The sequence below is a fragment of the Rissa tridactyla genome, chromosome 2 (assembly GCF_028500815.1).
Source record: "Rissa tridactyla isolate bRisTri1 chromosome 2, bRisTri1.patW.cur.20221130, whole genome shotgun sequence".
Taxonomy (NCBI): domain Eukaryota; kingdom Metazoa; phylum Chordata; class Aves; order Charadriiformes; family Laridae; genus Rissa; species Rissa tridactyla.
Genome location: NC_071467.1, coordinates 80493612 through 80515798, shown reverse-complemented (window position 1 = coordinate 80515798; position 22187 = coordinate 80493612). Strand labels below are relative to the sequence as shown.

Sequence of the window (22187 nt, the reverse complement as noted above, 5' to 3'; positions counted from 1 at the left end):
CAGACCAAAACCTTTAAAGCTCTATTGTTTGATAAGCCTTCAAAATATTAAACTAAACCTTTAATAAATTTAATCTTGCTCCTCTTCTGTTCCTGATGAATCTATGAAATGTGAACTGTACTTTCAAAAGTTTCGGAACTTTGTTCTACATTAAATTTTGATGGCTCCAATTAACAAATATTGATGTATAGCCAGAAGTTTTCCGAGTATATGCACAACTTCTTATAATGGTGAATGCATATTAAACCATACAGTTGGGTGTAATGATTTTGAATTTGTCAAAATTCCCTGATTGAGAAATACCAAAACTAACTGATGATCTGCCTTTCGTAGATTGTGGACAGCCACATCGTGAAATGAGAATGAATCCTAAAGCTATAACTGCTCCGCAAATGTTTGGTCGTCTAGATGTGGCAACAAATGATTGGACAGATGGAATATTTTCAGCACTCTGGAGAAAAACTTTAAGAGCCAAGAAAGGTATAATGAAAAAAAAATTCCCTCCAAAACAAAAGAAGCTGCAGAGCATCTCTCTAAAATGCATTAGCAGACCATTTTTTAATCTTTTGGTTTGGTTTGGTGGTATTTTTTTGTTTGTTTGTTGGTTTTATTTCTTACTTACATGGAAACACTGAAATATTTCTGCAAGAACTTCTATTACATAGTCTGTCTTCTAAATGCTTTGTGTTCAAACTGTGTAGTGTAGCAAATACTGTTTCACTGAATTTACTGATCCCTCTCTTTCAAATGATAGGCCCTTGTGCAGAAGAAAAGTGGAAGGTAAGAGTCAGCTCCCCCAGCACTAGTATATGATAAAGTTTTGGTGCTGTCAGGATTTCTAGCTGGTCTCCAGCTGCCATACTAGAAGGGTGCGATCTCCTTTTGTCATGCCTGCTAGCCCTGCACATACCATAGTGCATCTCAAATGGCACTAGATAATTCTATTTAGGCAACCAATTTCTGCCTAAAATAATGCTCACATACATTCTTAGACCGCTATATTAACTAAAGGAGAGGCCTTGATGGTTTGATGGTAGATGGATTCTTCCTTGTTTTGTGTGAATATTACTAGTATGTGAACTTATCGTTAAGCCTTAAGGACTAAAGGAAAAAAAAAGAGCAAAGCCTAACATTTTTGCGCTGTCAATTTTCATACAAAAATTCTTAGTCTTCAAGTATACAAATACTTTTAAAATAGAAATACTTTTTGATTTAATTTTGTTGGTTTTGTTTCAAATCTAGAAACTTAGCACCCTTGAGAATGTAGCATAGCATTAACTGTTGATTTTTTCGTTTTTCCCCTCACATGAAATATAAATTAGCACACTCATATAACTTCCTCAGATTCACTGTTTGCAACACTTCTGTAATGTCTTTTTATGAAGTGAACTCCAGACCATCTCATGCCTGAGACACCTGCACTGTAGCTCTGAAAAGCCTCTATATATGAAACTACTTGCCTCAGAGGTGAGAAAGTTTCTCATCCGGAACCTTATTCATACTTAGCAAAGCACCAAGGCACCTAGGCCTAGATAGTAAGGACTCACTCTAAAGGCAGATGAGAGTGGGACCATCTCTGAATAAAGGGCTATCTAGCAATGCACAGCAGGGCTGGCTACTCCCTAAGGGACAGGGAGCCAGAAGCCAAGGGGATATCCTTTCCCAGCCAGGGTCTATTGCTCAGTATTCAAGTGAGGTGAGCGGGACAGACCCAGACCCTCCTAGGAAACAGAGACAGGCTTTAGGATACGTTTCTGTTACTAAATGGAAAGAGCTGGAAAAACTTCAAAGGGAGCTGAATCAAGTTTACAGGCAGGAAAACGAACAACTAGAATCTTCCTCTAATAGCCCTCTTTTATTTATGAAAGCGAGCATGCTATTTGAGAGGGTGATTTTTCAAGTGTTCGTTTCATTTAATCTCACTCCATTTATACAAACTCTTTGGAAACAAATGAATGGTGCTTTTAAATAGATCTATAATTTCTGTTGTCTTCATGTTGTTTTATGTAAGTTGAAATAAACCTAATTTATTACTACATTGAAGACTGGATCCATAAAACTGTTTCAGAATATTGCAAATTGATGACTTATGCTGATGACACTTTATATACTTAGCAATGGGTAATTATTATCAATAGGTGATGAAATGAAGTACTTAATTGAAATTGAGTGATGGAAATGGTAATTGTATTACAAGCTGAGATTCTAGCTGTGTGCATTAATTCAGAATTAGTTCAAAATTTTTTTGCAGGTAGAAGAAACTGGTCCTTGAAAGAAACCAGAACTTCCTCCATAGGCATTTTTATCTGTTATTTTGGATTATAGGTGATCACATCTGGATAGTTCTTGATGGTCCAGTTGATGCTATTTGGATTGAGAACCTTAATTCTGTCCTGGATGATAACAGAACTCTAACACTAGCAAATGGAGATCGGATACCTATGGCACCAAATTGCAAAATAGTCTTTGAACCTCATAATATCGATAACGCTTCTCCAGCAACAGTTTCAAGGAATGGGATGGTATTCATGAGCTCATCAGTTCTCAACTGGAGCCCTATCCTTGAGGTAGAGTAACTAATACAAATGCTGGTTACTTATTCAACACTTCATTGTTGTTACTTTAGGACCTAATTTTGTGAATTTTGCTATGAAATAGCTATTACACTGTACAAACTTACAGGTCAGTATTTGATAGAGCAATGTTTGTGGTAGTTTAAACAAGAGTGAATAATGCAATTTTTTTTTAGGAACATAGTCAACATATTACACTTTAAAAAATGTAGATATTTCACTTTGGGACAAATTTGTAATTCAAGGTATTTAATACAATTGAAGAACAACTTGGTTATCAAAATACCAACTACCTAGCAGCCCCTAGTACAACTTCAGACCAAGGAAGAAGAAAGAGTAAACAGGCTGATTCAAGAATCTAGAAATCCTCAAGGAAATATAAGTTCTCTTGATATTTCTAAAAAATAATTGCAGTTGGGATTTAGAACCAGAAATAAAGTCAATGCAGCATCAAAGTACGTAATTCTTTAATTAATGTTCTTACCTGGTTAAGTTGTCTCTAACAGTTCTGGAAGAAAAATGTCTGAAGAACCAAGCAGTGATTCGTTCTAGCATGGAATGAATCATTTAGATAAACAGAACATGTTATAGGTGTGTTTTGGTGGGAAGAACAGCATATAACATATTCAAATTTCAAAGCGATTTATAAAGTGAGTTTTTTCTTGTCATCTATATGTCCTCTATATGTCATCTTTCATCTTCCAAAAACCAGAAAAAATAAATCCTTATCTTGACTGAATGCTGGTAATGATACAGTGAATGATACATTTAGAGACTTGAGCATACTGTGGTTTTTTTCATGTAGGAGATATCTTGGTAAAGATGAAATATAAGAGTTCCCAAGAATCTGTCTAATGTTCTGAAGTAATATCTTTCAACAAAACTTTCAGCATTTAATTCCAGTTTTCTTCCTCTTTAAGAAAACAATGTAGACAATAGCAGTAAAAAATATTGGTTTCTGATTATTTTTTTTTATTCTTAAGTCCTATATTAACTTAGAAATTTATCTGTGAAGTACGATCCTCAGAATTAACTTTTTAAAAAATTAAATTTAAAGAAATATTAATTTATTTTCTCTTTTTTTTTCTGTCTAGTCAGTCTTACTGAGAATATTTTGTTGATGTTATTTTGCTTGATGAAACATGGACTGTCTCATGGGTATCAAAAATTAAAACTTTCTTCCTTGTGGCTAAGACGCTGATTCCTGTGATCACAGAGAGTATTATTTTATTACCTTCTCCTGAAAACCAAGTTAATATACCTTTCTTCTGTATAATCACAAATTAATGTTCCTTTATATGGGCTTCAAACTTTAATTTTAAGCTAGGAATAATTTAGTCTTCCTGTTCATGAAACTAGAACATCATCTAGGTCCTTGTTGCCTATTTACCCCCCTGCTTGCAAACTCAGAAAAACAAAACTTCACAGGTTACTATGAGCTGACAGACTGAATTTTACTGTCCTCCTTTCTAGAAAGTATCACTTTAACAAGTTGCTTTTTTAAATAATTTTCAAAATGAATGCTTCGCAGTCTCCTTTGTTCATTTCATTTTCCAAATCAAATAGAATACCTATGGAAAATACAACTAATGCTCATGTAGAGAATGTTGCTTAACTAAACAGATGAAAATACAGTTGGCCTTATATTAACTTTCGGATGTTAGTAGTTGAGGAAGCCTTTTGTAATGATTACTCTGTATTCTCAGATTTCTTATTGTTTTAACCCATAAAGCTTCTCATTCTTGTAAGTCTTATATAGCTTGCTTGTTTGTAGCCAGGTTCCTTGTCCATAAATCCCTGATTGGTCTGGTAATGGAGAAAAAGTTGACACGCTGTCATGGTTTCAGTTGGGATAGAGTTAACTTTTTTACTAGTAGCTGCTGTAGTGCTATGTTTTGGATTTGGGATGAGAGATAGTGTGGTAGTGCACCCGTGGTTTTGGTTGTTGCTAAGCAGTCAAGGCCTTTTCTGCTCCTCACACTGCCCCACCAGCGAGCAGACTGGCTGTGGTGGCACAAAAAGTTGGAGGGAGGACACAGTTGGGACAGCTGGCCCCAACTGACCAAAGGGATATTCATAGAATCATAGAATCTTCATGGTTGGAAAGGACCTTTGAGATCATCGAGTCCAACCAAACAACCTATAATCTTTGCCACTAGAGCATGCCCATTCCGTACCACGTGATGTCATGCTCAGTATATAAAGCTGGGGGAAGAAGGAGGAAGCGGGTATGTAGTTGGGAGTGATGGCTTTTGTCTTCCCAAGTAACTGTTACGCGTGATGGAGCCCTGCTTTCCTGGAGATGGCTGAACACCTGCCTGCCCATGGGAAGCAGTGAGTGGATTCCTTGCTTTGCTTGTGTGCGCAGCTTTTGCTCTGCCTTAATGGGTAGTTTAATAACTGTCTTTGTCTCGACCCATGAGTTTTTTCTCACTTTTAGTCTTCTGATTCTCTTCTCCATCCAAACTGGGGGGAGGGAGCGAGCAGCTGAGTGGTTCTAGCTGCCAAATGGGGTTAAATCACACCACGTACCATGGGGCATGGTCTGTGGCACTGCCTAGAACAACTGTCCTTAGCATGTTAGAGGTTTCAGCACAGACAGAAATCAAGAGAGAGACAGTAAGCTGCAGTTCAAGCCCTGAGTGGGAGGCAACGCCTGGTGCCTCTTCCTGGTGCTGGAGGCAGTGGAGCCCCTTGGGGGAAGTGTGTCCTGGGCATGGAGCTGTCAGGTGAAGAAGATGTGGGAAGGGGTGAGATGACTTATGTGCCTTCAGGGAAGGCAAACAGATCAGCAGGATCTTTGCAGAGATGCTGAACACTCAGGATCCCTAGCCCTCTAATGGAAAGGAGAATGAGCGAGAGACTGCATTCAAAGCTTTGATGAACAGAAAATATGAAGATGAAGGCAGCTGTAATCTTGTGATTTCTGGCAACGGAAGTGATGTTTCTTTTCCACCTGCAGATCTGAAGTGGCAGGTCAGATATAATGGCCTGAGTATAAGTGAGGAGCAACAAGATCCACTAGGGGAGGCATCAGTACCCAGCTTAGCGTTAACCAGTTAAGAGGAAAAGGAGTGTGATTGTCGAGACTCCCTCCTGCGGTGGAGGCACCCATGGGCTGTGACTTGTTGCCTGTGGAGGTTTGCTGCTTGTGAAGGACTAAGGGTTGCTGCAGAGGCTTGTTACCATATTTCCCTAGTAGTTCCTAGAGCCTTTCCCTCTTAGAATGATATTAAATCATATGGAGCTGGCTATTCAATCAGAGCTACTTAGCAACACTCGAGAATCATCACTAATTCATTTTATAGGTTTCTTTGCCAAGTTCAAAATGTTTGCATTCTTATTAGGAGAAAAAAAAAGAAGTGTTTAATAAGTTTCCTAAAAAATTTGGCTGTTATTGAAGTTTTAGCAATGCAAATACATGCAGTCAAAACATGTGCCTTATGTATATTACTGCAAGGCTTTATTTTTTTTTTTGTTTTTTTTTTTTTTAAACTAATAGGGATACTTGTGAAAGTGTAAATGTAAATTATGCATCTAGGACAGTGGCTCCCATGCAATTCCACTTGTGTTGTTCCTTTCTATAGTTATAGCACTGCATAGAGCCTACTGATCTTAGGTTCTTACAGCTCTGCCTCCTTGCATTGGTCAATTTGCAGGCAACAACTTCTTGAGGGTCCCCCACAGCATTCTCCTGGAGAAGCTGGCGAATCATGGCATAGACAAGTGTACTCTTCGCTGGGTAAAAAACTGTCTGGATGGCCATGCCCAGAGAGTTGTGATTAATGGGGTGAAATCCTCTTGGCAGCTGGTCACCAGCGGTGTCCCTCAGGGCTCAGTTTTAGGGACAGTTTTGTTTCATATCTTTATCAATGATCTGGATGAGGGGATTGAGTGCACCCTCAGTAAGTTTGCAGATGATACCAAACTAGGTGGGAGTGTTGATCTGCTTGAGGGTAGGAAGGCTCTACAGAGGGACCTGGACGGGCTGGATTGATGGGCCAAGGCCAGCTGTGTGAGGTTTAATAAGGCCAAGTGCCGGGTCCTGCATTTCCGTCACAACAACCCCAAGCAACGCTACAGGCTTGGGGAAGAGTGGCTGGAAAGCTGCCCAGCAGAAAAGGACCTGGGGGTGCTGGTGGACGGCCAGCTTAACATGAGCCAGCAGTGTGCCCAGGTGGCCAAGAAGGCCAACAGCATTCTGGCTTGTATCAGGAATAGTGTGGCCAGCAGGAGTAGGGAAGTGATTGTGCCTCTGTACTCGGCCCTGGTGAGGCCTCACCTCGAGTGCTGTGTTCAGTTCTGGGCCCCTCTGTACAAGAGGGACATTGAAGTGCTGGAGCGTGTCCAGAGGAGAGCTACCAGGCTGGTGAGGGGTCTGGAGACCAGGTCATATGAGGAGAGGCTGAGGGAGCTGGGCATGTTTAGCTTGGAGAAGAGGAGGCTGAGTGGAGACCTCATTGCCCTCTACAACTACCTGAAAGGAGGTTGGAGAGAGGTGGGGGTTGGCCTCTTCTCCCAGGTGAATAATGACAGGACCAGAGGAAATGGTCTGAAGTTGGGGCAGGGGAGGTTTAGATTAGAGATTAGGAAGAATTACTTTCCTGAAAGAGTGGTCAGGCAGTGGAACAGCCTGCCCAGGGAGGTGGTTGAGTCACCATCCCTAGAGGTATTTAAGAAACGTCTAGATGTGGCACTTCAGGGCATGCTCTACTGGCAGAGATTGTAGGTTGGTTGTTTGTGGGTTTTTTTGGTTTGGTTTGGTTTGGTTGGAGTTTTTTTGTGTGTGTATAGTTGGACTCAATGATCGCAAAGGTCCTTTCCAACCATGAAGATTCTATGATTCTATGATTCACTTTAAGTTATAGATTCAGCTGCAAAGACAGCAAAAACAAAGAAAAGCATTTTATTTTGCTTTATCAGTCATGATTTACCTCCTTACTTTAAAGTGATATGCAAAATAAATTCGGTTGTGTTTAAGTAAGTGTTGCATGAAAGTAGTTTCACTTAACCTATCACCTTATGCTTTTAATTTATTTCAGTCGTAGCAAAAGTCAAAAGGAAAACAAGAACATGTTTTGGGTTTTTTTTGCTTTTGAATAACAAAAAACAAATTACGCTCATTTTGTCCATGAAACAACCCTTCCAACATCCCTTGCTCTCCCCCCCCAAAAAATTGGCTATAAAATTGGAACCTGTAGTTATTTATCAATTGAGCCAATAGCATTTTTTTGGGTTTTTTTGTTTGGTTTCCTTTTACTTCATCAATAAAATATTTTGATGGCTCTTTCAGTACATCTCCTTTTAAATCTATTTTGTAGTGCAGTATACTACGTATTCTAGCAGATCAGGGTAGATATTAATCTCTTGTTGTTCACTAGAGGGCTTCCTTACTTTTGCAATAGAATTAAATGGAGTTTTTTTCTTCAGTTCCTAATTCTCAGATGTTGAATGAAACATAGTATTTGTTAATATTTCAGAAGAACTTTGAAAAATAATTAAAAAAATAAAAATAGCTCAGGAAATTGTTGTATATATTTAGATTTCCCATCCTTACAATTTATAAACAACTAAATATTGCAGCCTATTGGGATGCAATATCATGACATAAGTAATTTCCAAATTCAGTGAAATAGATCTCAAACTTTTCATATTGCTGTTTTTGTCTAACACACTTAAGCAGCTTTTGCAAAGCTATCAAAGGTATTTGATCTATTACTTATCAACCTCCTCCAAAGCAAAGACATCTTACCAACTTTTCTATTTACCCCTAATATTTTCTGAACAGCTGATGGTGTTACAGATATCTGTTTTAAGTAGTTCTGCCATTTAATTTTTAACACTTGTTTTCTACGTACTAGTTTCTAGAAAGCATTTTCAGGTATCTACCTATTTGTAATCAGTCCCAGAGCTTATTTACTTTGGGCAGTAAAAGAGTTTCAAAAGATTATGAAGGTAGAAATGTAGAAAAGAATTATAGAAACACGAAATAGTTAAGGTTGGAAGGGATCTCTGGAGACTGTGTAGTTGAACACACCTCACTCAAAGCAGAGTTAACTACAGTAGGTTGCTCAGGACCACCTCCTGTTGAGTTTTGAGACAGAGACTCCAGAAGCTCGCCAAGAAGCCTGTTCCAGTGATTGGCCACCCTCACAACAACAAAGTTTTTTCTTATGTTTAAATGGAATTGATTTGATTTCAATTTGTGCCAAATTTTAGTTTGAATTTTGGGGAAGATTCTGCAAGTGTTTTTGCTAATGAGTGTATTTTATGTAGGAAATAAATTCATGGGATGTAAATGAGAAGCATTCTGCTACACAGATGAGAGAAAGCTTCTGGGTAACTCAAAGAAGCAGGTTACTACTTTGAGCTAAAGGCATCAAAGAGCAAATCCTGTTCAATAATCTTGAGAAATAGGTAGTTTTAATTAGGTTTCGTTTATCCAGCATTATAGACACTGAGCTGCACAATAAAAACACTACACACACCAGCAGACATCCCCCCCCCTGAAATCCTCACTATTTTTCTGCAACTGCCAGATATTTCTGGGTACCCTTTATCACTGCTAAAAATGAACGTTGCGCAGAATAAATCAAGGTTGTGTTCAGTACGTATGATATTATTTCTTTGCAGAGTCGTTGTATACCTTAAACAGCCTTTGTGATTAAAAAATATTTGAAAAGAATAATTTTTGCGCTGTTGAAAACTCTGTTTTCTTCAGTATTCATGTTTAACCTCCAGTAGGTATTATGCATATTTGAGTAAAGTTTGACCTGCTAACCAAACCCTGCCCAAGAGCAAGGAATCTGAGCCTCCCCCGGAAAAGAAATCAACTTTCCATGCTCGCCAGACCTTTTGAATTACTAGAGTTGAATTTGCTGAGTCTTGCATTGGGAACTAAATTTATTTTCTCACCATGCTTTGTAACAGGGATTTTTGAAAAGACGGTCCTTCCAAGAAGCTGAAATTCTGCGTCAGCTGTATTCTTCATCATTCCCAGACTTATACCGCTTCAGCATTCAGTCTTTGCAATGCAAGACTGAGATGTTGGAAGCCTTTGTGATTATGCAGAGCATTAACATGCTGCAGGGCCTTATCCCACCTAAGGTAGTGTGGATTTTTTAAATATTTGCTTAATCTAATGGAGATAATTTTAAGTTACAAGGTTAAGTAGAGAGGCGATTCTTTAAATGACTTGGAATATAAATGAACATGCAGGTGTAAGGAATACTTTCCTTTTCTTTATAAAATAATAGCTAGGATGTGTCCTCTTTCCCATTTGGATTTGATGTCAAGCATTGACATGTAGCATGCATCAGACAACAGTTTTCCTTCAGTTTTTTTTGGGTGCATTTTTATCAGATTATAAATTAGAACTTAAACAGATCAAATGCTGTAATGGGTGATTAAAAGGGATGCTTACAGGGTGCTTTTCTATATTTTGGGGTCTACTTGATTTAGGCTATTCATTGACGAAGATGTCAGTAAATTTAAACATGACTGAAGGCTTTTAACCTGGTGTTACTAATGATTATCAAGTAGATTTTTCAGGCTATTAAAAATAAAAACCTAACTCAATCCTTCAGGAGCAAGGAGGGGAATTGACTCCAAAATACTTGGAAAGGCTGTACATCTTCTCTCTTATGTGGAGTGTAGGAGCATTACTAGAACTGGAAGACAGATGCAAAATGGAGCACTGGCTTCGAAACCATGCAACAATAAAACTTGATCTTCCCTCTATCCCAGAAGGCAGTGAAGATACCATGTTTGATTATTATGTGGCAACTGACGGTTAGTAACCCAGCTGGGTGGTATGGGATAAAACTTAAAAGTAGTTTTAAAATTGTGCTTCTTTTAGAGAATGAATTTAGAAGCTTTTCGTAGCTTACCATCTTTTGTGTTCCTTAGCAAGTTTTGGTTTACAGCTACGCTTTACTGGTGATGTTGTATAAAGCTTTTTCTCTGTTTCCTGTGAGAAATCAGAATCAGAATTCTGTTGCTACAGAAAGCTGTATGGACTTGGTGCTGATGAATTGTCAAGTGAACAAAAATAGTGACAAAGCCTTGTCCTTGTCATGAGTTATGTAGGAAAGAGGAGTAAACCTCTTAGATACAACTTGAGGGATTCTGTAGTTTTGGTCTGAATTTACAGAGTGGCATTTCTCTATGTGAGACAGAGGCACTGACAGATGAGTCAACTCAATGGAAAAGAAAAGAAGCGATGATGCCTTGTATTTCTAAAACATTAACTTCATTTCCTTCTTATTAGGTAAATGGATGCACTGGAATACACGTGTTGAAGAGTATGTATATCCCAGTAGCAGCACACCAGAGTATGGCTCCATTCTTGTACCTAATGTTGACAATGTGAGAATGGATTTCCTTATTGAAACTATCGCAAAACAGGGCAAGGTACTTTTCCTATATTTCATATTGAAATAGTGGTAACAGTACACACGATAAAGTTTTTAAATTAGAAGGAAATATTATATTATTAAAAAGGAAGAACTTCATTTTTTTTAACATAAAATGGTGATTCCAGGACCTACATTCATGTAAATATTCTTGAACTCTTGAATACTCACTGCTTCCAGACATTTTTGTCTTCCCCTCACCCATCCTTACTGTAGTGGAAATAACGGTAATTACAGCTGAGATCAGGTCAGAACAGAAGCAATTTTTTCATGTAGCTGTTGGACAGGGGGCAGCACACAGGGCAGCAGAGTGCCAGACTCTGCTGATATGAACTCTGACCGCCTGGGGCAGTGACAGAGTTTATGTACCTTTAGGTTATACAAGCTGGTCTTCATCAAAACTGTGTCAGATAAGCAGGATATGGTAAATAAAAACAGCAACTGAACTCTTTCAGGCTCTAGACAGTACATCTTTTTATTTTTCAAATAATCAACTCGTTTTATGAATAATCCATTCCTTTGTTAGTTAAATCGTGCTAACTGACATGACCATTAGCTGCAAATATTTTTAACTTGTGAGGCCTGCAAAAGTCTATAAGACATTAACTATTTTGCTTCCATATGTCCCTTGCTGAGAATTCATTTTATGTAACTTTTCTAGCTTCATTTCAGTTTAAAAGCTAAATGGGATTGCTGAGGCTTTGCCAAGACACCCAGCTCCTGTGTTTTGTCTTATTTCAATGTTGTCTTTGTCTAGGCTGTCCTCCTAATCGGTGAGCAAGGAACTGCAAAGACTGTTATTATCAAAGGTTTTATGTCAAAATATAACCCTGAAAGCCACATGGCTAAGAGTTTGAATTTTTCATCTGCAACTACCCCATTAATTTTCCAGGTACAGTCATTTACTTTCTGATATAATGTGACTGAATTCAGAGATTGTTCTGAGAATTTGCCAGGAGGATGCTTCTGAATGTGGTTTGTTTAATTGAAAGCGAGCGCAGAAACAAAAAAGCACCTGCTTAAAAGGACTAAGTGTTCTAACACATGACTTAAAAGACCTCTGTAAAAACTATTTTCCCTTCAACTTCTTCAGTAGTTACTGAGCTGTTCTTGGACTATTGCAATACCATGCATATTATTTGCTTCATCACATTTAATGTTTTTATGTCAAATGTACCAGTTCTCGCTAATTGGGTAGACCTGTCAGTGACTTCCATCAGATTTCACTAAAAGCCATGAGTAAAATAAGTGCTACCCACAACAATCTGTCATAAAAAGTGTGCTGTCTGCAATTTAAATTTCAGTAAATTAAATAACTCATTAAAAAAGTAACACATGCAGTGCAGCTGCTCTAAATAGAACTATGAATACTTAAATCCTGACTGTACTGCTTGTCCAAATTTCTACTGAGCTACTTTGAATTATTTCAAGTTTCTTTAACCTGCTGGCAATATATGTGGGAAATATTTTTAATATAGTTTCGTATGCCAAGCTGAAGCACTGTCTGTGCTGTAATCAGAAGTGCTGTCTATAAGCTTAATGGATGGCCTATCATCTGGCTTTATAGCATAGTAGAAACTATTAACATGTTTAATATACAAGTATGTAATTTTAGTCTTATTTTCCATGATATTTTTCCTTCTATCGATTGGGCTATAGAATCAAAAAGTAGTGTTGGTACATCTATTTTTATAAAATAGATGTCAAATTTATTGATGATAGATGATAGTCTGTTGATGATCAAGACATCTGAAACAGATGTGCAAGTCTAACAGACTAGCAAGACTGGTAACCATCTAGACCAAAGCATTGTCTGTTACAACACATGTGCTTTTAAATTACTCTGACTTACTAAAATCTTGGTCTAATTGATGCCACTTGTGTAAGAAGGCTTTCCAGGCTACTGTACAGGAGCCTTGGCACAAAGTAAGAATGCAGATATTTAGATTTGCACTAAAGAATAACTGTGCATGGTTAAGCGAGCTTTCACGTGGCATAGAATAAATAAAAACCAGACCTTAAGAAGAATGGAGCAATGGAAAGACGATGGGAAGAAAAGTAGTGGCAAGCAAAGTTATTTCATCAAGTCTATTACATATGTGAGTTTAATTATCACTGTATGCTTATTTATGAAGTACATTAATGTATGCTGGAAAGATCTTCAAGAAGCGCATCTTTCACATCTGATGGATTATTAGTTTAATCTTTATTGCTAGTAGCCATCAATTTTGCTGATAAATGAATAATATGAACGAAAATATGAATATGATTCAAAATTATGAAACCGTTAGGTATGATGTCTACACAGACATTTGTTATATCTGATACCACCTAAAGCTGTATAGCATGAGATTTCAGACATTCTAGTTGAACTAGTGTGATTACCTCCAGCAGATGTGTTGTCTAAACCTTCCTTAGTAAAATTCTGTGTCACAAAACCATCAATATGTTTAAATGATTGAATCATGTATGAAAGGAAGGGCACCTTGTAACTATGCTAATAATTGCATTTTAACAGCGTACAATAGAAAGTTATGTGGACAAGCGCATGGGCACAACTTATGGTCCGCCTGCAGGCAAAAAGATGACAGTCTTCATTGATGATGTGAATATGCCCACAATAAATGAATGGGGAGATCAGGTTAGTTTGTAAAAGAGGAAAAAAGACGTCAAAAGATATTTTCTTTCTTTTCTTGCTAGACTGTGTAAAACTGGCTTTTCTTCTCAATCAGGCAGTGGGGGGTAAATATGGTATGTAGTGCTTAATTTTTAAGCAGTCTTTTTAAAGACTCCATCTAGTTTTATATTGTCATGAATTAATTGAATATAAGTATACTGACTACAAGAAGCAGTTTGAGTATTCCTTAAAGCATGCCTGTGTAATTTTAATAATGTGTTTTATCAACACTCATTTTTTAATAAAAATAAAAAAAAATAAAAAAAATATTAGAAAAAAACCTTTGGCACACAAATTGTGATAGAAAACTGTGTGTGTGGACAATAGTCAAAATACTGAGAGGTAAGAAGTGACTTCTTTGCTTTAGAAAAAAAATGGAAGTAATCATTGTGTAAACTGGCAAGAATGTTCTGAAGTGTATTGCTTTGAAAACTAATGTTAGAATTTCGAGAGAAGTATAGTTGTGTAATGTACTGTGTGTGGGATGTTTTCAGATGGTCAAATAGAAAAGCAGGGGGTCCGTTTATGGCTGAGGAAAGGAATCTTGCGTTCTTTTGTATGGAAGTAATTTTATGTTTGGATCTTGAAAAAATATATTTGTAATAGTTACACATGGAAATTTCATCAAAATATTTAGTAGGAAATGCAACATGGAAAGATGCATCAGTTTGGGTGTGATCAGAAGAAACTGGAAATTTTGTGTTAAAAGGGAGAATTGTTTCCAAACCAACAGTATTGGAAATCATGCAGCATTCAAGCGAAACTGAATTGAAGTATGAAGGATTAATTCTAAGCTAGGGATTCCCCTCTGCTCTCAGAATTTTTGTCCATAGATATTACCGATGAAAAGGACAATCTAAATATGCTTATTCCTAACAGTGCATTTTTCTCCTGAAGCAAATAAGCAGGAGTTTGTGGGAGAAAATAATGGTATACTCTTTATTTGGTCTTTCAAGTACATAAGTATTTTTTGTATTTCATTTAGTTGCATGTATAATGTTCTGTTATATAATACCTTGTTATTTTACAGGTCACTAATGAGATAGTTAGACAGCTGATGGAACAGGATGGACTGTATAACCTGGAAAAGCCTGGTGAATTTACCAACATTGTGGACATTCAGTTTTTGGCTGCCATGATTCACCCTGGGGGAGGTCGCAATGACATTCCACAGAGGCTCAAGAGACAATTTTCTGTGTTCAACTGCACTCTGCCTTCTAATTCTTCCATTGACAAAATTTTTGGTAAAGGCAAATTAGCTTTGAAAGTTTTTGCAAATGCTAGTTGATTTTTCTTTATCCCTCTATTTATAAACATTATGATTAAAACTGAGGCTTAATCCCCCTCTGAATTCCTTACCGCCATGTTTTCCTTCCGGAGTCACTCCCCACCTGCAGCTTCATCAATCTGGAAGTTTTTCAGGTCCAGTCACATCTCTGAATCTATTGGTACGCTAAGTGTTAGGAAGAATGGCACGAAGGCCATTCCTAGTTTTAGTGACAACGCTGGTGAGTTGCTAAAGTGTTACTGATGCTAAGAGTGAGTAAGGACTAGACTTTCACAAACAGCAGGATCATATTGGTCTCAGAGAAGAGATTAGCTATTCATAGGTTGTGGAAGCTATTTTGGTAGGCAAAAGAACATTTTTAACGGACACTTAATTACGAGCTAAATACCCAGTGAGCTGGTCACAGTATGGTGTTAAGACCAGGTTGAATCATGATTTGAATAAAGACTAGAAAGCCATTTCAACAAATTAGAAAAGGTTTTGGGGAATAAAAAAGAAAAAGAAAATTAAGAAGACTATCCTGGTGTTCTGCTAGTGTGTCTTAGAAAAATCTTTCATTTGGCAGTTATTTTTTTTTTCACAGGTGTAATTGGGGAAGGTCACTATTGTAGTGAACGGGGATTTTCAGAAGATGTGAAGAAAACAATAGCCAAATTAGTTCCACTGACACGCAGGTTGTGGCAGATTACCAAGCTAAAAATGTTGCCCACACCAGCCAAGTTCCATTATGTCTTCAATCTTCGAGACCTCTCAAGGATTTGGCAAGGAATGCTGAACACTACATCAGAAGTGATCAATGAACCAAAGGCGAGTGCAACGCATCAGTGGCTTTGGTATAATTAGTGTATAATTAGCGTAGCAAAGAGGTTGAAGAGTCTAACTTCTTGGCATTTGAGTTTGCTTTAGAAAAATATAATTTCTGATTAAAAGTTTTTCAGCTATTTTTTGTTTGAGGCAAAGATGTTTTAGTCCAGCTTTTACAGTGACCACTGAAATGGCAACTTTGTTGCATAACTATAACAGAACCCACTTTTGACAGAAGAGGGTTTGCTTCTAGCTGCTTGTTCTATTACTGACAAATGCTAGTTTGTTTGAAAGAAGTGAGTAAAGAAAATTATGAGAAGCAATGAACTTAATTTGACCCAGTGAAAATGTGTATGTATTGATTAAAAAAACCCACAGTTCCCCTCTCTCCACTAGTGTCTTGAGGCTTTCAGTCACTGCCTAGTATCTGTCTAATGAATGATTTCTGGCTTATGGCTTAAAAGGAAGTAGTAGTAACGAGTCATAGTAATATTATTTTTTTCCATAATACACCTTTCTTCCAGAAAAGCTCAATACTTTATGCATCATTTCTCTTTTAATTATTTTAAGGAAAAGTCATTTAGTGTTTTGAGCACTGAAACATGAAGTGCTGGAAAAGCAATATTTATGGTAATCGTGGGAAATTTGTTATACATTTGGGTTATATAATCACTTCATGTTTAATGTACTTCCCTGCTTGTTGAATAAGCTCCTGAATTCTACTACATCTAAAATTTAAATTTTAGAATTGATTTTAATTTGTGAAGCTAAAAATACACAGCACTAAGATGATTATATGTATATATATTCTCAATTGATGTCTTTCGAAGTATAACAAACAATTGCTCAAAATCTGATTGTATAAATTTACATATTAGTTCTGAGACTTGACATAGTATGTGTCATTTGTACAAAGTGCTGTAGGCTCAAACAAGAGGTCTTCAAGGAGTACTTGGAATTTTTTCTATTATTGTATAATAATAGTGTAGGATTAAAACCAGTGCTGATAGGATTAAGAACCTGGCAGGTTTTCCTTCTCCATCCTATGACCAAACTGAAGGACTTTAAATGTATATTGAATTTGGAGAAGGAATAATATGAACACTTATACATATTTTTTTTTCCTCTAACTACTTTGCATATAGTATTGGGAGTGACATCTGTATTTGTCATTAAATTATTCATGACATGATGCTATTATTTCCACTCACCTTCTACTTAATGAATAGCTTAAAAAGTGGTTTATCAGTGCATAAACATGTGTTGACATGTATGGATATGGTTTTAGGGCTAGGGAAATAAAATATTAATTCAGTAAATACGGTCCGGTTTGGAATGCTAGATTAAGGCTTCTTGCACAGTTAACTGAATGTAAGCTTAAAATGCCATTGGGCAGAATGAGAAGCTCAAGGTATCTCTCATGATTAAACCACAAAATACTACTGTTTCTTTTCTAATGCTAATATGATTTTAAAATAAACAAATGATCTCCAGAGGTCCCTTCCAGACTCTACCATTCTGTGATTCTGTGAAATAAATAAAAGCATGGCTTTGAAGTTGGCATAGCTTTGTTGCAAGCCTAATCTGACGGAAATGCCTTTTTTTTTTTTTTTTTTTTCTTCATATAGGTACTGATAAAACTATGGAAGCATGAATGTAAGTGTGTTATTGCTGATCGTTTCACGACCTCAGAAGATGTACACTGGTTTGACAAAGCTGTGGCAAAACTCATTGAGAAGGAATTTGAAGAAACAAAAGCTTTGCTGGATCCTGAAATTGAGTCATTCTTTGTCGACTTCTTAAGGGATGCACCTCAAAGTAAAGATGGTAAAGATGGACTCTGATAACCATGGAGATGGCAAGAATAGGGAAGGGGATATGATAAAATAGATGCTAATAGAAATATGTCTTAAAAATGAATAATATGTTTATGCATCAAGGGTGGCTTTTCTTAGGTTTAGTACTTGATCGTGCTGTCTTTTGACATTAATAATAAAACTGCAGGAACAGGATTAAGCTGATATAATTCTCTTAAATGGTTTGAAACTGTAAAACATCACTACAGTTTAACTCCTTGCTGTATTCCTTATTAGTTTCTTATCGGTAGCGGAGTTGTTTATATGTCTCATTCAACTTACGAGAAACTTATTTCCACCTGGAATACTGCTTAACCAGTGTTTTTGCAGGTTAAAATAAGTCGGTTGATTTATTTAGGTGTTAATCTAAAGGAGTGTTCATAAATGCAGAAACAATACAGAGCTAAAGAATTCTGAAATTAAGGTGACTTCAGATATACACAGAATGCAATATAAAGGAAAGCTGAATGAGAATTAATCATCACTTTATTTTGAGAGGTTTGGTTCTATGGTAAAAGGCAATTTCCTTAAACTGGTTTTTATTTATATAAATATATGTTTGGATTTTGGTGGTTTTTTTGTTTGTTTGTTTTTATTGGAAGCTGCATGATTATTGGACCACTGCTAATTCGTAAAAGCAAAATATGCAAGAAGGAAATGGAGAAAAAATTAAAATGAGAAAAATATTACAGATACTATTCTAAATACAATACAGCTTGATTGCTTCCACCCCCCGCCTTTACTTCCCTTTCCACTGACTTCCAGTGCTTTACTAAGAATTAGGGAAATACTTATTTTACTATTTTACTGGAATTACTTATTTCATTGATTTTAATTCCACCAGTTAGAGATAATATAGTGAAATATTTCTTCCGTAAGTAAGAAGCTTAGCAAACCCAGTTCATAATGCCTGACCTATGGTAAGTGGAAAATTACATCCTGCAGCATATAGATCATGAAATCTTGAAACAATTGGAGCTAGCTATATGTAAACAGGAGCAAAATTGTACTCTGTCTACTTTTTTTTTTTTTTTTTGAGGAAAACCAAAGCAACCAACCAACCAACAACCCCCATGGTGTCTGCTTGCTGGCACTCTTACAATAAAATTTGTCAATTATTTGGTGATGAAACGTGGGCTGGATGAACAGTGAGATGAGTTGAAAATTGTCTGAATGGCAAAGCCCTGGAGGGTGGTGATCAATGGCACAAAGTCTAATTGGAGGCCAGTAACCAGTGATGTACCCATCATCACTATTGGGTGATGTGGTACCCATCCCCCACATCCTGATGTGGTCCAGTGACCCAGGGGTCACTACTGGGCCCTCTGAACATCAGGAAACATTTTTTACAGTGAGGGTGACCAAGCCCTGGTACAGGTTGCCCAGAGAGGTGGTGGAGTCTCTCTCCTTGGAGATATTCATAGGCCATCTGGACTCGGTCCTGGGGGACTGGCTCTAGGTGCCCTTGTTTGAGCAGGGGGGTTGGACCAGATGACCTCCAGAGATCCCTGTCAGTCTCAGCGTTTCTGTGATTTTATTTACTGTGAGTAACAAGTCTTAGTAATGAAGGCATGTCACTTTAAATGTGATTAACACTTATGAATGGAAAGATGAGACAGCAGCACTATTTCCTTCTTTCCTTTCATGGGGAAGAGTTAACAATTCCTTGTGGCTTTCAGATCATTCGATGAAACAAATGTATGCCTTTTCACAGTGAATATACTTCTTTTTTTGGTGGTAATTATTAATTTAGTAGTAATTTTTTTTTCACTACTGCGATGATTTAATCAACTTAGAATATTTTTATTTTACAAAAAAGAATATTTGTAAGTTTTAACTGCAATATTTATTTACCTTCATTCTCTGATGCTACTTCTGCTTCTAGCATCTATGTTAATTTCAGGTTTTCATCATTCCAGTTTCAGATGTAGAGAAAGAGGGTTCCTCAGTTTTTGCTGATTTTGTCTTGGAGAATTAAGCAGCTGAACTTACTGTTCCTTGTAGGCAGGGTATAGGCAGCACTCTCATATGTACGTCTAATGTGTAATATTATGTATAATAAACCTGATTCTGGGTGGTTAAAGAGACTTCTAATTGCCTTCACTTACTTATTCTCACATTGAACCTTCATCAATCATTTAAATTGCTGAGGTTTTGTTACTTGCTTTTTGTTCTAGGTGAAAAATCAGAGGAAGTTAATTTAGGTATTCCCAAAATCTATGAGCCGATTTACTCCTTTCATCAGCTACGGAATCGTTTAAATGTGTTTTTAAAATCGTACAATGAGAATGTCCGTGGTACTGGAATGGACATGGTTTTCTTTGAGGATGCTATGATTCATTTAGTCAAGGTATAGTCTTGCTGTATTCATACTTATTCTTTTATCTATATATCTGTCTTTTATGTCTGGTGGGATCATGGTCCTAACTATTCTAACTCTCTTTCAACCTTTCTTCTTAATTCTTCTGAGAGCCCTTCCATTTTTTGGAATGAGTCAAATGAAAATCAGGTTAGGACATAATTGGTTGCATATGAAGGAGTAGGCACAGCAGAGTGAGGTTATCTGTATTTCTTATCATAAATTATTAAGAACTGAATATTGGATTGTACCATTCTAAAAAATAATGTAATAAATGTAAAACCAATTTAATTATAGTTGAAGAACACATTGCATCTTCAGTTTTCAAAATTTTGGGGTAGATTCTTGTAATTTCACAAAAGGTAAGGAAGAGGAAAGGTAAGTAAATAGGTGTCCCAGGCTGCTTATTGGCATGATGAAATTCTAGGGGTATCAGAGGGATGTTCAAAATAATAAAGAGAACAGGAGCCAATACTCTGCATCATTGCTCATGCAGAGGAGACCAGCTGCTAAACAGGTGGTTGGTATTACCTTGCCTTTGAGAGGCAAGTGGCTCCATGCTGTTTTGGAAATTAATGTAGGCTCAGTGTACTATAGCTATCTGTCCACATGCAACTGACAGGGTATGGAGCAAGTTTGTCTTCTGTGCCTACGGGTATATTTTCTCAGCATCAGGTAACATTTTCTACCTGTTTCCAGATTTCTTGGCATTGTTTTATGTCTGTGGACAGTGGGATGGGTGCTGCATGCAGTTCGTAGTTAATGCTGAAAATTCTATTGCTCTGAATTGCAAAGGGTCTGTTTGTTTACATTGCACTGCCCTGAATGGAAGGGAAATGTGAAATAGTAGGTAACTACTGCCTTTTGCGTTAAAAGATAAATAATGAAATGGGAAAGAAAGGGAGATCTACCTGTGAGATGTTCCACTGTGACCAAATATTCATACTGATATTGTGCATTTTTATAATCAAGTAAACTAGAAGATTAAGAAGTTTGATTATAAAGGCAGTATTATTCCCTCCTGCAGAGAATACTGGAGACTGTTTGTCCTGAATTTAACATGCCTGATACAACTTGTCTTTCTGGTCACAATGAAGGGGCGTGGAGAGATGAGTCTATTAAAGTTGTCCAGAGGGTATGGAATTGGGGAAATTATTATTTCCTTCCCAATTTTAATAATCTGTCATGCTGTGATAGCACATTACTAACAAATCGCAGCTGAAATTTACTTGTGCTTTGTGGAAGTGTGAGATGCAATTCTACTGATAATTGAAAGTTTATGGTGATGGAATCAAGTGGTTGCTATACTATTGGAAAGTTTGCAGAAAATAGTGCAAAGTGCAAATGTCTATATACTCAGAGTAATATAGAGTCCCTTAATTAAACCTTGAAATTTTCAATTGTTCTGCATTTGTAATATAAATTTATTGCTGCAGTAGCATAGGATTTTTGGGTGTTTAACTGTTCCACATTGTAGCAATAAATTACTGTGATCTTACACAGATTTCTCGGGTGATTCGCACTCCTTGCGGAAATGCGCTTTTAGTTGGGGTTGGTGGCTCAGGAAAGCAGAGCTTGACAAGACTGGCATCTTTCATAGCTGGCTATGACACATTCCAGATAATGTTAACAAGGTGAGCATTAATTAAAATTTAAGTAAATAAGTACTTTATGTTTGAACTTTTCCTATAAATAAAACAGGCTCCCAATCTCTGCAGTGGGAGAAAGAACAAGATTAAAATAGTACTGTTGCCTAGAGCGGAAAGACATGAAAATCCTTTGAGACTTACTAAATTTGCTTGATTTTCTACAAGTCTGAGCTTTTACTGTCTTTGGGGTTGTAAACTGTTTCATGCGTTTCACAGAATGAGAAGGAATATTGGCAATGTCAAGTTATTTTTACTCTGTGTCTTTACACAATACACTAAAGTGTACTGAAAGTATTTGTAGGTGGTATCTATCCGTAATGCTTTATGAGTCTATCTTGTAATATTTGAAATAATGCCTGTGTGAGGAGGTGGAATCCTCACCCGTGCCTGTTAATGTGGTAGATCTTGTGTATATGTCAGTATTTTGACAGTCCTTTCCAAGTATAAATTGCCTTATTTCATATTGTTCAACCTAATGTGGTTTCTTTATAAATAACTCACAAAAGATATAAAAAATAAATTATAAATCCTTCTCTGAATATTTTGGAATGAGTGTCTCCCAAAGTG

The 22187-nt window shown here is 36.9% G+C and overlaps 1 protein-coding gene across 1 annotated transcript in view; it reads left to right on the top strand.

Annotated features, from left to right (window-relative positions):
- The window catches only part of DNAH5 (dynein axonemal heavy chain 5), a 130831-nt gene that overhangs the window by 67497 nt on the left and 41147 nt on the right, over window positions 1-22187 (top strand). Inside the window, exons 42-53 of the mRNA XM_054191319.1 lie at window positions 334-480; window positions 2326-2567; window positions 9504-9680; window positions 10160-10364; window positions 10843-10985; window positions 11745-11879; window positions 13506-13628; window positions 14695-14908; window positions 15536-15759; window positions 17385-17583; window positions 19790-19962; window positions 21475-21605. Of these exons, the coding sequence (XP_054047294.1) occupies window positions 334-480; window positions 2326-2567; window positions 9504-9680; window positions 10160-10364; window positions 10843-10985; window positions 11745-11879; window positions 13506-13628; window positions 14695-14908; window positions 15536-15759; window positions 17385-17583; window positions 19790-19962; window positions 21475-21605 (2113 nt within the window). The remainder of the gene's footprint in view (window positions 1-333; window positions 481-2325; window positions 2568-9503; window positions 9681-10159; window positions 10365-10842; window positions 10986-11744; window positions 11880-13505; window positions 13629-14694; window positions 14909-15535; window positions 15760-17384; window positions 17584-19789; window positions 19963-21474; window positions 21606-22187) is intronic.